Source organism: Lytechinus pictus, chromosome 2, assembly GCF_037042905.1.
Source record: "Lytechinus pictus isolate F3 Inbred chromosome 2, Lp3.0, whole genome shotgun sequence".
Lineage (NCBI taxonomy): Eukaryota > Metazoa > Echinodermata > Echinoidea > Temnopleuroida > Toxopneustidae > Lytechinus > Lytechinus pictus.
The window spans coordinates 59,420,054-59,434,132 of NC_087246.1; the positions used below are offsets into that span (position 1 = coordinate 59,420,054).

Here is a 14,079-nt window from a genome sequence, read left to right on the forward strand (position 1 = left end):
ATTGGCAATTGATAGATCCATTCAGATTCAATCAATTCAGATTCAATCAATTTGTTGCAATAAATTGCAAGTATAGCAGTCAAATTCAAATCGCAACTGAAAGACATGAAGAGGTGACAAATGACTTACAACTAATTGCAAGTTTCTTGCATATATTTCAGAGATAATATGCAATGTTAGATTGTTGAGTAGATATAGAAATATCAAGAAGACAGTAAAGAGCGAATTTGAATAAGTATAAGCCTACAAATAGTCATGTATAATCTTATTTCACTGATTAGTATCTAACTTCACATAAAATATATGCTACCGTAGAGCTTATTTCCGAAGGGTACTACAGTTATATTTCTATATTTAGCTCTATCAACGATAATAATAACTCTTGTTTACCCAATATAACCACTTCAGCTACACCAGCTACATCTTTAACTTAACTTTTCTAAATCAGAACCCCTCCCCACACAAGAATTCCTTGCTATACGGCCCTGAAAACTGACATTTGAACAAGGGCGTAGGCTAGGCATGCTGGGGTGGGGTGCACCCTCCCGCTGAGGCAGAGGGGTTCCGACACTGGCAATCAAAACGAAATTTGTGCCCCTTCTGCTTTCAACAGATTCTCCATAATTGCAGTTCCACCTCCCCAGGCCAAGATGTGCACCCCCCCCCCATACCACATTTGTTCCACCTCCCCAGGATGTTCAAACCAGCCAACGCCATTGTTGAAGAACGGTAAATGTACGGTGTATGTTTATATTATTTATAATCAGAATGGTTACTTTGCCACCTTTGTCGTTATAGTAATTAACCATGGGTCAAGCACAAAACGTTTTCTGCAATTCCAAATTCCTTCGGGAAAATCGGATGATGATTGGAGAAGGAATGAAAAGAAAGACAAACACAAGGAGAAAGGGTGGAATACTGAGGAGAGGAGAAAATGAAAGATTTTAATTCGCCTTCTTTCTTCTTTTCATTTATTTTTTCGTCGACGGCACCAGTGCGGCGGTAGAGACTGTACCGACAACAATCGCACGCATTTTTTTTAGGGATATACTTATCCAGGGGCGGATCCAGCTTTTTATAAAGGGGGGGGGTTGGGGTGGTATGCGAGGGAGCGTAGCGACCGAGTCCAAGCGAGCGGAGCGAGCGAGGGGGGAGGGTGTGGGAGGGGCACAGTAGGGAAAATTTTTGAAAATCTGTGTGTGAAAATGGCGTTTTCTAAAATTACAAGTTTAAAAAAAAAGATAAGATTTAAAAAAATGGTCCCCGGATTTTTTTTTGGGGGGGGGGGGGTTGCAACCCCCCCAACCCCCCCCCCTCTAGATCCGCTTCTGTTATCACATTCATTAATTTAAATGCTGTTTAAAGTGCCCCGTTTTCATGTAATATGATATAAATACCGTGTGAGAAAAAAAATTGACACATCACAAATCCCCCACATTTCATGAACGTAAAGTCATTATATATGGCTAGAAAAGGTATCTTCTCCCAAATAGTTTGATACCAAATTTATGGGATATTTTGCACTGGCGTAAATCCCGGGGGGATGGGGGGATATATCCCCCCCACTTTTCGAGGAGGGGGGGGGATGGCCTGTACAATCATCCCCCCCCCCCCACTTTTTACGAAAGAAATAAAAAAAAAATCACAAGAGATAATTGTTTTATTGGTGAAAATTCTTCCTAAAATACCGCTTAACAAATAAAACAATATTATTGAATCATAAAATGCAAATAAAGAGCCAGTTCACCATTTCCAAACGAAATACTGATGTCCTTATTATGACATTGAAGAGAAACCCCCGTTTCTTCCAATTCATCAATGTTGGGGTCTTTGGGAAGGGATTAAGATGGAATGTCAAATTTTTTTAAATGTAATCTCTAATAAAACCATTAAACCATCATGGGGTAAAAAGATAATAATATTGGAGGGGTATTTGCCATATGGACATACAGTGGCGTAACTACGGGGGGGGGGGGGCATGGGAGGCACATGCTCCCCCCATCGGCTGACAAAAAAACCGGGGAAATGGGGGGAAAGAGAAAAGAGGGAGAAAGGAAAAGAAACGTAGTGGGAAAGAAGAAAGTATTATTCATTATAATGTTATATTATATTATAATTATGTTAATACATTACATAAGAAAAATTTTTATCATAACTTTATGAAACATAATTTGCCCAAGGCCTACGTCTTCATTGTTCCTGGTGCTCGCATTGTCTGTTCAACGAGATATATAATCCTGTTGTACTAAAACATCCCGCTTTCAAGTCAATATAAACCAAATATATTTCCTAGCACTTGAGTTATCATTGTTTTATGTAGTGACATAGGCCTATGCTTCTTTTACATGACTCAAAACGTGATTGTCCCATGTTAAGGTCTTCGTATATATAAAAACATTTCCTGTCCGTGATTACGTTCGCATTAGTGGATTGGTGAGATATGTCTGCTCTTCATGAATTCCTAAAATCAGTCCTTAAAATGTCCCTTTTTCTGATCTGAATATCAAAAAATTTCAGCTCGCGCTTCGTACTCGCATCATTTGGTTAATGAAATACGTATGGTCCAAGTTAATTCCTACAAAGAAACCTTAAAATGCCCCACTTCAGGTCTGAATTATCTAACTTATCTAAATTTTCTGCTCGCGCTTCACGCTCGCAATATTTGATTAGTGAGATGCGTATGATAATCATGATTGCAATGACTACAAAAAGTGTTTCATGTGTTCAGATGTAATTTTAATAAAATCAGCAAGCGCTTGGCACTCGCATTAGATGTCTATGGTGAGATATGCATACTCTTAATGGATTCCTAAAATATATTCCTTAAAATCTCGCTGTTTGGGGTCAAAGTATACGAAAATTTCAGCTCGCGCTTCGCGCTCGCATTGTTTAGCGAGACAGGTAACTATCATGATTACGCAAATTTGATTATAATGTCCCCTTTTAGGTGTGAATATTTAAAAAAAATCGGCTCGCGCTTCGCGCTCGCATTATTTGATCAGTGAGATACATATCCGTTCAATGACATTGTCCTTAAAATGTCTCTATTAGGTCAGAATAACTAGCAACTGAGCGCGCTTCGCGCGCTCACTCAGTGATTCAAAAATTTTGCTGGTGCCCCCACAATGCCGTGACCCACGGTACGCCACTGTGGACATATCAATTACAATTCCTTGCATATCTAAAAACATGATTGCAAAAAAAATGCCAAAATATTCCAGTCATCCCCCCCACCCCTCAACACGGATTTACGCCAGTGAAATATTATTTTGATGATCAGCTAGGGGGTATTCTTTGCGGTGATGTAAATTATGATTTGCGCCAAAGTAAGGCATGAATGCAATAAATGAGCCCCGAGATGCAAATGATGTCAAAATTCTACATGAGTTAGTAAACATACTTTGCAAATCCATTTTCAATGAATTAACTTGAGAATCGATACTAAAAAAGTACAATTATAACGTAAATTACTTAAATTTTTTTAAATGGATTTTAATGCAACTCTTGTGCTTGTATAGGATTATGACATCATTGACATGTGAATTTATTCTTTGCAGCCATGCCTTAATTACTTTGGCGCAAATCAAAATTTGCATCACAGCAAAGAATACCTCCTGGGGCCCGTAGAACATTTTTCTACGATTGATTGCATTGACTACAATGTACAATAAATCGTAAAAAATCAAGTGTATGATTAATCGCTAACCTTTGTGTTACGGGACCCTGATCATCCAAGCGTTATCACATACGACATAAATATGGTATCTAATTATTTGGGAGAACATACTTTTTCAGGCCATATAGTATAATGTGTTCATGACATATTTTCCCCTTAAATTTGGGATATATATATATATATATACACACACACACATATATTTCTGTTTCCATTACAAGAAATATACTTCCGATAAAATTAGGGGGCAAATTTAATAGTGTCCCCACTTTGCATGTACGGGGTGGAAGCTACAGTCCAGCCCCCCCCCCCCCCCCCGCATGTTGACGCCCATGGTATATAGTGTACTTTACTCATGACATTGTAAAGAACAAGAACGGTATTTTTAAAAGAAACTTGTTTTCAGAAAAGCACGAGCTGGCTCACTTATTCATATAGGAAGATGGTCGAGTATTGACAAATCAACATTAAAAAAAAAAGTCTGAGCGGATAATTATATTGATTTCGGATTCATTTCTTAGAAATTTTATAATTCCGATTACAGTCACATACAGGACACGATGCAGTTTGCTGAGTTAGTGCATAATTACATTGTTTTGTTCTCTCAAGGTGGAATCTTTTTCTCTCGGTCAAGAAAAAATATCGCCACCTCTGTGTGGCACGACGAGGGGGGGGGGCATGAGGCAATGCCCCACCCCGTTGCTTTTCATTCCAACACCCCCTCCCATGCACCCTATACACGCTAAAAAAAGTTTACCCAATACTGGGTAATTGAACATGCATGTTTGCTGGGTAAAATGATACCAAATTTTTAGTAAATTTAAAGGTCAAGCCCACCCTATAAAAAAGTTGATTTGATAAAATAGAGAAAAATCAAACTAGCATAACACTGAAAATTTCATCAAAATCGGATGTAAATAAAAAGTTATGACATTTTAAAGTTTCGCTAATTTTTCACAAAACAGTGATGTGCACAACTAAGTAACATGCAAATTAGACAGTCGATGATGTCCCTCACTCACAATTTCTTTTATTTTTCATTGTTTGAATTATGCAATATTTCATTTTTTACAGATTTGAACTTGACTGAACCATAATTAAACAGAGCTTATTACACATGTTCAGGGAGGAATTAATCGTTGTTTCACTTGTCAATGAGGAAAAAATTCGAAAATTTCATTTTTCATAAAAGAAATAGTGAGTTGGATGACATCATAAGTTTCCTCATTTGCATACCGACCAGGTTGCTGTGCATAATCAGGGGCGGATCCAGCTCCAATAGGGGGTGGGCCCAAATTGCTTTTCATGCATTTTTCCCCGATCGGCCGCTCAAAGTTGATTTTTGTTTGTTTCTTTGAAGGGGTTGTCTCAGTGGCGCAATGAGCCTAAAAAAATGAGGGGCTTAATACGGCATATCACATAAAATTAATAAGAGTTGCGAGCAAAAATTTTGACATTTTGAATACTAAAATCAAAGTTTGTGATAGATTTTTACATAACATTTGAAAAATGATAGGCTTATAGTCACACTTATTCCTTTTTTTTTTGGGGGGGGGGGCAAAATGCCGATGTCCTAACAGTAATTTCTTTGCTTTATTCTTATAAAACAACATTTAAAAAGTGTAATAATCTCATATGCCCTATTTGAATAGTGCGAGCGCGAAGCGCGAGCTGAATATTTTTGGAATATACTGGGCAATGTTTGTGAACCTGAACAAGATGCGTATGTAATTACATAATTACTGCGAGCGCGAGCAGAAATTTTTAATATGGGTTAAGGCTTGATCACGCGCAAAAAGGGACCTATTAAGGACGATTTGCAGTTAGCCATTAAGACGATACATATTTCAACATTTAGATAATGCTAGCGCGAAGCGCGAGCTGATTTTTTTTGACATTCCGACCTATAAAAAATTGACATTCTTAGCACTTTTTGAAATAAACGGTATAGGTATAAAACTAAACAATTGATGCGAGCGCGAAGCGCCAGCTAAAAGATTTGAGATTTCAGACCTAAAAATTGGACACTCTATTCATGTTTTGTAAATCATGAAAAGGAAGTTCCTACATTAATGATGAGAGCGCTCTTAGCACGTTTTGAATAAAGATCAAGCTGCGTATGTGTGCGCGTGTTTTAGAGTTAGACAGAATCTGGGCATTCTGAATACATTTCATTTTTTATCATGAAAATCAATAATGCGAGCTCGAAGCGCGAGCGGAAAATATTTGATATTCCGGTATGAAAAGAGCGAATTTAAGCACTATCTAAAGCACTGATGGAAATTGTGATGTGTATGTGAATAGCACTTAAGAAATGATGCGAGTCCCAGGACCAAAATCCAGTTAAAACCAATTAGAGCAAAACCAATTGAAACCAGTTGGCCAACTGGTTTCAATAGGGAAATTGGAACAACTGGTTCCAATTGAAAAACAGTTGCCAATTGGTTCCAATTGAAAACCAGTTGCCAATTGGTTCCAATTGAAAACCAGTTGCCAATTGGTTCCAGTTAAAACCAATTGGGCAACTGGAACCAGTTGGCAATTGGTTTCAATTGGTTCCAGTTGTTCCAATTTCCCTATTAAAACCAATTGAATCCAATTGGAGGCAACTGGTTTCAATTGGTTCCAGTTGAAACCAATTGGAGGCAACTGGTTTCAACTGGAACCAGTTGAAACCAGTTGGTTTCCAACTGGATCCAATTGGAACTTCCAGTTGGAATGAACTTAATTAGTTACAAATTAATTAGCATTTGCACTATAACTATTGCTCATGCCAACACAGAAGCAGTGTTATATGTCTATTAATATACCAATGTAAAGGGCATTGATAAAATACAGACTTTCATATGTTATATATTTATATGGAAGATCTTCAAATATATGTATTTTTGTTTGATGTAATTTGGTAACAGTTAGTGCATGGTGTACTAATTATCTTTGAATCTGTTTTAATTATATAATCTATAACATTTATGAACATGGTTTTCACTGCTAAGTATTATAAACACTTATCCTAAAAAAGTGTGGTACTTGAAATTGAAAAGAATTAAATAGATACATTGTAAATGATGATGAATCTCATAAAACATTAATCTGTGCACACTGGCAGATAATATGCAAATTAACTGGTTTCAATTGGATCCAGTTGGGTAACTGGAAAATTTCCAATTGGAAACCAATTGGAAATCATTTCCAGTTACCCAACTGGATCGCGTTTTATTTCCAGTTTAATACCCAACTGGTTCCAGTTAGGATTTCCAGTTACCTAACTGGTTCCAGTTAGAAATCATTTCCAGTTGGAAGTCATTTCCAGTTGCCCAACTGGGTCCAGTTAGGAATTTAAGTTGCCCAACTGGTTCCAGTTAGGATTTCCAGTTACCCAACTGGTTCCAGTTAGAAATCATTTCCAGTTGGAAGTCATTTCCAGTTACCCATCTTTCCAGTTAGAAGTCATCTCCAGTTACCCAATTGGTTCCAGTTTGGACTTCCAGTTGCCCAACTGGTCCCAGTTAGGATTTCCAGTTACCCAACTGGTTCCAGTTAGAAATCATTTCCAGTTGGAAGTCATTTCCAGTTACCCAACTGGTTCCAATTAGGATCTCCAGTTGCCCAACTGGTTCCAGTTAGGATTTCCAGTTACCCAACTGGTTCCAGTTAATTAGAAATCATTTCCAGTTGGAAGTCATTTCCAGTTACCCAACTGGTTCCAGTTAGGATTTCCAGTTGCCCAACTGGTTCCAGTTAGGATTTCCAGTTACCCAACTGGTTCCAGTTAGAAATCATTTCCAGTCGGAAGTCATTTCCAGTTACCCATCTTTCCAGTTAGAAGTCATCTCCAGTTACCCAACTGGTTCCAGTTAGAAATCATTTCCAGTTGGAAGTCATTTCCAGTTACCCAACTGGTTCCAATTAGGATCTCCAGTTGCCCAACTGGTTCCAGTTAGGATTTCCAGTTACCCAACTGGTTCCAGTTAATTAGAAATCATTTCCAGTTGGAAGTCATTTCCAGTTACCCAACTGGTTCCAGTTAGGATTTCCAGTTGCCCAACTGGTTCCAGTTAGGATTTCCAGTTACCCAACTGGTTCCAGTTAGAAATCATTTCCAGTCGGAAGTCATTTCCAGTTACCCAACTGGTTCCAGTTAGGATTTCCACGGTTGCCCAACTGGTTTCAATTGGTTTTAACTGGAAATTGTTGAAGTCCAGTTAAAACCAATTGAAACCAGTTGAAACCAATTGAAACCAATTAAAACCAGTTGAAAATCCAACTGGTTTCAATTGGATTTTGGTCCTGGGGTGCGAAGCGCGAGCTGATATTTTTATTATTATTTTGACTTAGGACCTGGGGAGCGTTTCATGAAAGGACTTGTCGGACGTTTTATCCGACAAGTCCCATTTTATCCGACAGTTAACATAGTAACAGTACCTCTCAGCCAATCAACATCAGAGAAAGATGTCAGATCTGACAACTTGTCGGATGAAAATGTTGATAAAACACTCACCAGGACATTCTAGGCCTAAGGACATTTCGTCATCATATGAAACTGATTACTATTTTCCTCTTCCTCTTCCTATATACGCGCGATATGAAACTTGTCGATATTCCTTTCTGAAAAAGGGACAATTTAGTTATTAGTAATTCATGAAAATTTTATTATCATATATGAGCGTAATGAGTGAGTGAAATTTGTTGACATTTGAAGCCTAAAACCTCCATATTCTAAGCACTTTTGTAATCATGAATAGGATTTATGAGTTGATATATTTTTAACTATTATTATAAGCGCAAATTGCGAGACGAAATTATTGATAAACTGTCATAAAAGGGGGATTTTAAGTAGTTTGTTAAATAATTATTATATATAAAGAATCTTATGGAATAAACAAAGACAATATATGTAGGCCTACTTGACAAATCAAATAACGCCAGCGCACAGCGCATAAAGCTGCAAATGATGTTCACACTATAAAACGGACATGCAGAGCACTAAAAAAAAAATCAATTTGTAAATCAAACAAAATAATAAAAGCTCCATGTCCGAGCTGAAATATGTTTTGTATATTGACTTCAAAACTTGATATTTTAAGCTACATATCAGCCTATCAGTGAGCAAGATAATCTCATCGAACAGGCTATGCGAGCGCGAAGCGCGAGCGAAAATTTAATAATGACATGAAATAGGGCCTATATATTATGTTTTAATCATTTTCCAAGTCGGCATCCCCTGACCTTATTTTTTTTCACTCGCCGTCTCCCTCCTCTTATTTTGCTCTTCGTTTTTCCTCTAGCTTTCTTCCCTTTCTTTTCTTTTTTCCTTTCTTTCCCCCTTTTTTTTGCTCCGCCAATAGGGGGGCCCGATCTCCTCGGGCCCCCCTGGATCCGCCTATGCATGTAACTTTTATTTTGTCATAACTTCCTTTTATTTCCATGATCGGATCGGACCATCGGACAGTGTACGTTTCGACAGTTTTCACGTGCATGCTAGGGCGCGCGCCCAGCTTCCGCTCGCGCGTCTTCTTTACCGCTGTGTTTCCAAAATGGCCGAACAGAAGAGAGTTACAACGCTTCCCGACGGCAGGTCGATTGAGCAACTTCGAGTTGTTGATCTGAAGCAAGAATTGAAGAAGTATGGCGTGTCACAAATTGGTAGCAAGAGTCAGCTCGCGGAACGTCTTAAAGCGGTAAGAAAGTTTCGCAGAAAAGGGGCTTCTCACGTTAAAAGTCGAGGGAGATCGAAAATTACCCTCTCGCGTGGGCCATTTCCAGCGTCCCTCCCGGGCTCAGTACTCCGTGCCCATTGCCAGGGCGTCCAACTCGGGGATATGTGCCTTGGCCTTACCGAGACATGGCTGCAGCCGCAGCGGCGCTAATGCAGTTTCGCACCGGCTGGTTTCAAGCAAATTTCCTCACCAGAAATTTATTCACAAATGTCGTGGCAAGTCTCTCAGTCACATTTGTGGTTAATTAATAATATGCCCACCGCTTTTCCAAATATCGGGAACGCCTCCGATCTCGTCTTCTCGACGCGACGACGACGTTATTGTTTGAATTCTCAGTCAGAGTCAGACATCATTTCGCTTGTATTTTAAGTTATCGACCAAAATTGCCTGCGTCAGGTCTTCTGTTTGTTCGCCACAAGTTCACATGATTTGGTCGATAACTTAATGTCAGTCCATATAAAATTACGGCAAAGCCAAGGCAGCGAAGGAAGTGATGTCTGTCGAGCTGTCTGACTGAGAATTCGACAAATGATGTCGAGATTGAAGCTGAACGTGAAATACAGCTGTTCCTGATTGCGATATTCGGGAAAGCAGTGGGCAGATTGACCTTTAAAGGTGATTGAGGGACTTGCCATGATATTTTTGAACAATTTCTGGTGGGGAAATTCGCGTGAAATCAGCAGATGATCATGATGATGCGAAATTGCATTAGCGCATCCCCAGGCCCAGCAGCATTTTGCCAACTGTCTCTGCTTTCTCGGGCTCATGCGTAACCATAAGAAGTAAACTCGAGACAGAGTTCAGTGACATGTTTAGTTGCCCAAACTGGAGCCACATTGTCGGTGTCAAATACTGTCAATATAAAATGGCATGAAAGTGGGTCTAAATTCCTAAAATTTAATTTAATAATCATGACATATAATTTCTGAGGTGACTCACCCAGTCACACTCAACTAAAAAATATGTCGAAACTAATACTAACTTATCATACTTATGTTTCATTCAGCCTCAATTGTATATTAAAAAAAATATTTTATCTCGGACATGTACATTGACCTTATCTTGAATATCATTAATTTCTTGTGTGTGTCACTGTGTGTGCTTGCTGTGTACAAAGTTAATGCCAATTGGTTATTCAGCTTAGTCTCAAAATCATCTGGCACTTGCAGGGCTCGAATTAATAAAGGGCCATTGACGGCCATGGCCGTAGATGCCTCTTTGTTTGGCCATCATGCCCCCCAAAAAAGTTACACTGTCACGGCCATAAAGTTACCTGCCCTTTTCCTTCTGGCCGTCATGCCCCTTTGGTCAAAGAAATGCCTCCTTTCTTTTGATTGTAATGCCCTTTTCTATATGAAATAATGTCAGAAATGTAATTTTACCAATACCTCAGTGACAAGTGACACCATTAAATTGCAGAGGCCAGAGGAGTACATTGTGCATTGAGTAATTCCCCAAATAGACAGAGAATAGTCCATTTATGAGTGGTGGGATTTGGAGGTTTGAGAGAAAATATCTACATGTAGTCATTTTAATATCCTTTAAAATTAATTATGGTGATTTAAAAAAAAAAATTTTGAGGCTCTTTTCTTGAATTAATTATTAGAAAATCCCTCTAGATAATGATACCGTCTGTCTGATATTCCTCAACATGTACCAAACAAGTTAGATAATTTCGGCTTTGAAAGACCTGGAAAGCTCTTAATCGACATTGAAGAATTAATTCTGGGTGATTATTCAACATTTATTGCAAGGCTCCACATTAACTTTTTTTGGTGGTGGCCCATTCGGGCCACCAAAACCATCAAATAATTTTTTTTGGTGGCCCGATATTAAAGTTTGGTGGCCCGAAAAATATAAAGAAAAACGTTATAAATGAATAAAACAAACTTCTGAAATATTCATTCTGCAGCCACTACCACTAAGTTCCTTTCACTTTATACATCTTGTAAGTAAACCTTGTTTGCTGTTATTTTACTTTGCTAATTGATAATTGTTTCTATCGTTGTAAAAATGAAATGATTGAAAGTGAATAAATGAATTGTATTGTTCGCAGGTTGTGTGGACTTTTTTTTAAATCTCTGTATAGAGATAATGGTAAAGTAAATAAATAGTGCATAGCAAAGTCAGATAGATGTACAAAACAATGGTTTTTCCTTCCTTCCTCTTTGAATCCTAAAACCTAGATTATGCATGCCCCAAATCCAGTTTATTTCTTTTTTCTCTTTTGCAGCATATTATAGAAGGAGAAAATCACAGAAAAATATGCTGCAAAATTAGAACAATGCATAAAAGGGGGAAACAAACAAAAATAATTTTCAAAAAGTATATAACAAAAAGAAAACAAATATAATAAAAGAAATTAGTGAAATAAAACAAAAGAAATGAAATGAAGAAAGAAGTAGTTATGGTCTTTACTTCAAAACACTTGCCGACTATAACTTTTACTTGCCCCGGGCAATCGGGCAAGTGCTTATGTAGCAGTCAGTAGCACCCTGCCTTTGATGTTACATTCCTTTGATCTCATCACTTCTACATTGACTCCTTTATTCATCCCATGCTTTACATTCTTCTCATGCTTCACATTCTCTCTACATAGCAAACAAATGTGCAAATTGACTTCGTTATTTTTATGCCATATTTTCATAGAAATGTTTGAACAGTAGATTTGTATTTTTTTTTCAAACTGTAAACCATGATTGTAAAATGAGGACATTTTATTCATTTTCTAAATTTCTAGTATTCGAAACTTTTTTTTTGTTGAGAAAAAATGTTCTTAAACAAATTGATCCTTTTCTTCTAAAGTAATTGTCAAATCCAATTGTAATGGCATAATACTTTAATAGTATTTTTTGGAATCTTTTGAATATAAACAGTGATTATCAATGTTACTAAAAATTGATTGAGTATGATTTCATTATCTATAATACATCAATGAGTTTCAATCAATTACATGTACAGTGCACACAATGTACGTATACATTATAGCAAGCATATGAAAATTACAACTCAATTTCTTACATATGTGAACTTTGTGTGTGTGGGTGTTTGTGTGTGTCTGGGCATATTTGCTAATAGCCATTTCTACCAATATTTGTTGCATATATCTTTCAATTGCAAATTTCAATGTTTTATCTCAACCAACAAAATTACTTCTTAGTTCTTGATACTGTATAAATTTCATAAAATCCTGGATGTACATGTTTCTGTGATTCTAGCCAGGAGGCATTTGGAAAGTTTAAAAAAAATGAAACAATGGAACATACATATGATAAATATCAAATTCAAATGTCAAATTTAGACATTTGAACAGCACTTAGTTGGACAAAGTGATGAGTTGTCTGGAAGTAATGCCATCAAAGAGTATTGGTAGTTTGATATACTGTATGTACATTACATGTAAAGTTAAACAGTATTTCAGTTGCAGGCATTTAAGCCAAGTTTTAAGTTCCAAGTTATGTTCATCATAATCAATCCATTACAACTTTTACTCTGATTTTTGTCACATTTTTATTTTTACCTTGGCCATATTTAAAAAAGAGTGCATATAGTAGTATTAGCTTTTGATATTATTTTGAAATGTATTGGATATTCAAATTGTATGGTAACAAGATTGAAGATACCATTGTCATGATCAGCCCTGCATATAGTGATTTACATTACATTTAGATTATATCCTCTTCCATTTTCTTTGCTCATTTATCATTTTTTTCAGCAAATTTACCTTGAGGAGTTGAAGCAAGCCCCTGTGCATGATGGATTCCCCAATCAGGATGTAAGTATATGTTGAAGCAAGGGTACTGTAGCAAATAATTTGTAATTAGCAACAGTAGTCATGTAGAATCTTACTGTATTTTGGGGGGTCATATTCATTGTGCCTCAAATTTTCTAATGGTATAGAAATTCTCCCTTACTTTTTTTAACCTTTCTTTCCTTGTCATTTGTAACCCCGATGATTAAAAAATTATGAAAAAAAAATAAAATAATGGAAATTACATGTAATAAATAACAAAGGATTTGATGAACTATTTAATAATTAATTGCAAGGAGTTGATCTTGGAATTTTTATTGCAGACCTTGTAGTTATTGAGGGTAGGAAATCATTTTCATTGCAACAAGCAATTGTTTGGTAAATGCAAATACATGTATCATAATTCTGCCATATATGTATGATCCTCGAGTTCATAAATATTGTTTAAAAAATTGTTTCCCCAAAGCATTCAATTTTAAGGGTGATTTGAGCTGTGATGAAGGCAAAGTCGTCTATCATCCTGTAATGTATGCTGTCATTGCTTTGATTAATTTTCTGTACTTTTTTGTTCTAGATTGTTGATGATGAGTCTGTTGCATCTAATTCATTCATTCAGCAGTATCTTAAGCAACAACAGGAGCAGCTGAAGCAGAGACATGGTGAATAATAATATTTTGAATGATTATCATGAAGAAATTTAACTTGTTGCTTCCAAGTGGTGGGTAGCATACATGTACATGTATCTAGGCAGAGGCTGCAGCTATGTGTTTGCCGTTATGAGACTTAAACATTCATGTATATGGGTAATTAGGCATCACTGATTGTCTTGCACAAGTCTCTGGTCACATGATCAAGGTCAAATGTCATTTTGTGTGAATGAATGATATGAATGGTGTGTTTTATGCATCGTTATGCATCGTAGTTGTTTTCAA

At 37.0% G+C, this 14,079-nt stretch overlaps 1 protein-coding gene across 1 annotated transcript in view; it reads left to right on the forward strand.

The window, feature by feature from the left end:
• Positions 1-9,104: 9,104 nt before the first annotated feature.
• The window catches only part of LOC129276828 (apoptotic chromatin condensation inducer in the nucleus-like), a 33,076-nt gene continuing 28,101 nt past the window's right edge, over positions 9,105-14,079 (forward strand). The window contains exons 1-3 of the mRNA XM_064095275.1: positions 9,105-9,357; positions 13,112-13,171; positions 13,722-13,806. Of these exons, the coding sequence (XP_063951345.1) occupies positions 9,214-9,357; positions 13,112-13,171; positions 13,722-13,806 (289 nt within the window). The 5' untranslated portion in view covers positions 9,105-9,213. The remainder of the gene's footprint in view (positions 9,358-13,111; positions 13,172-13,721; positions 13,807-14,079) is intronic.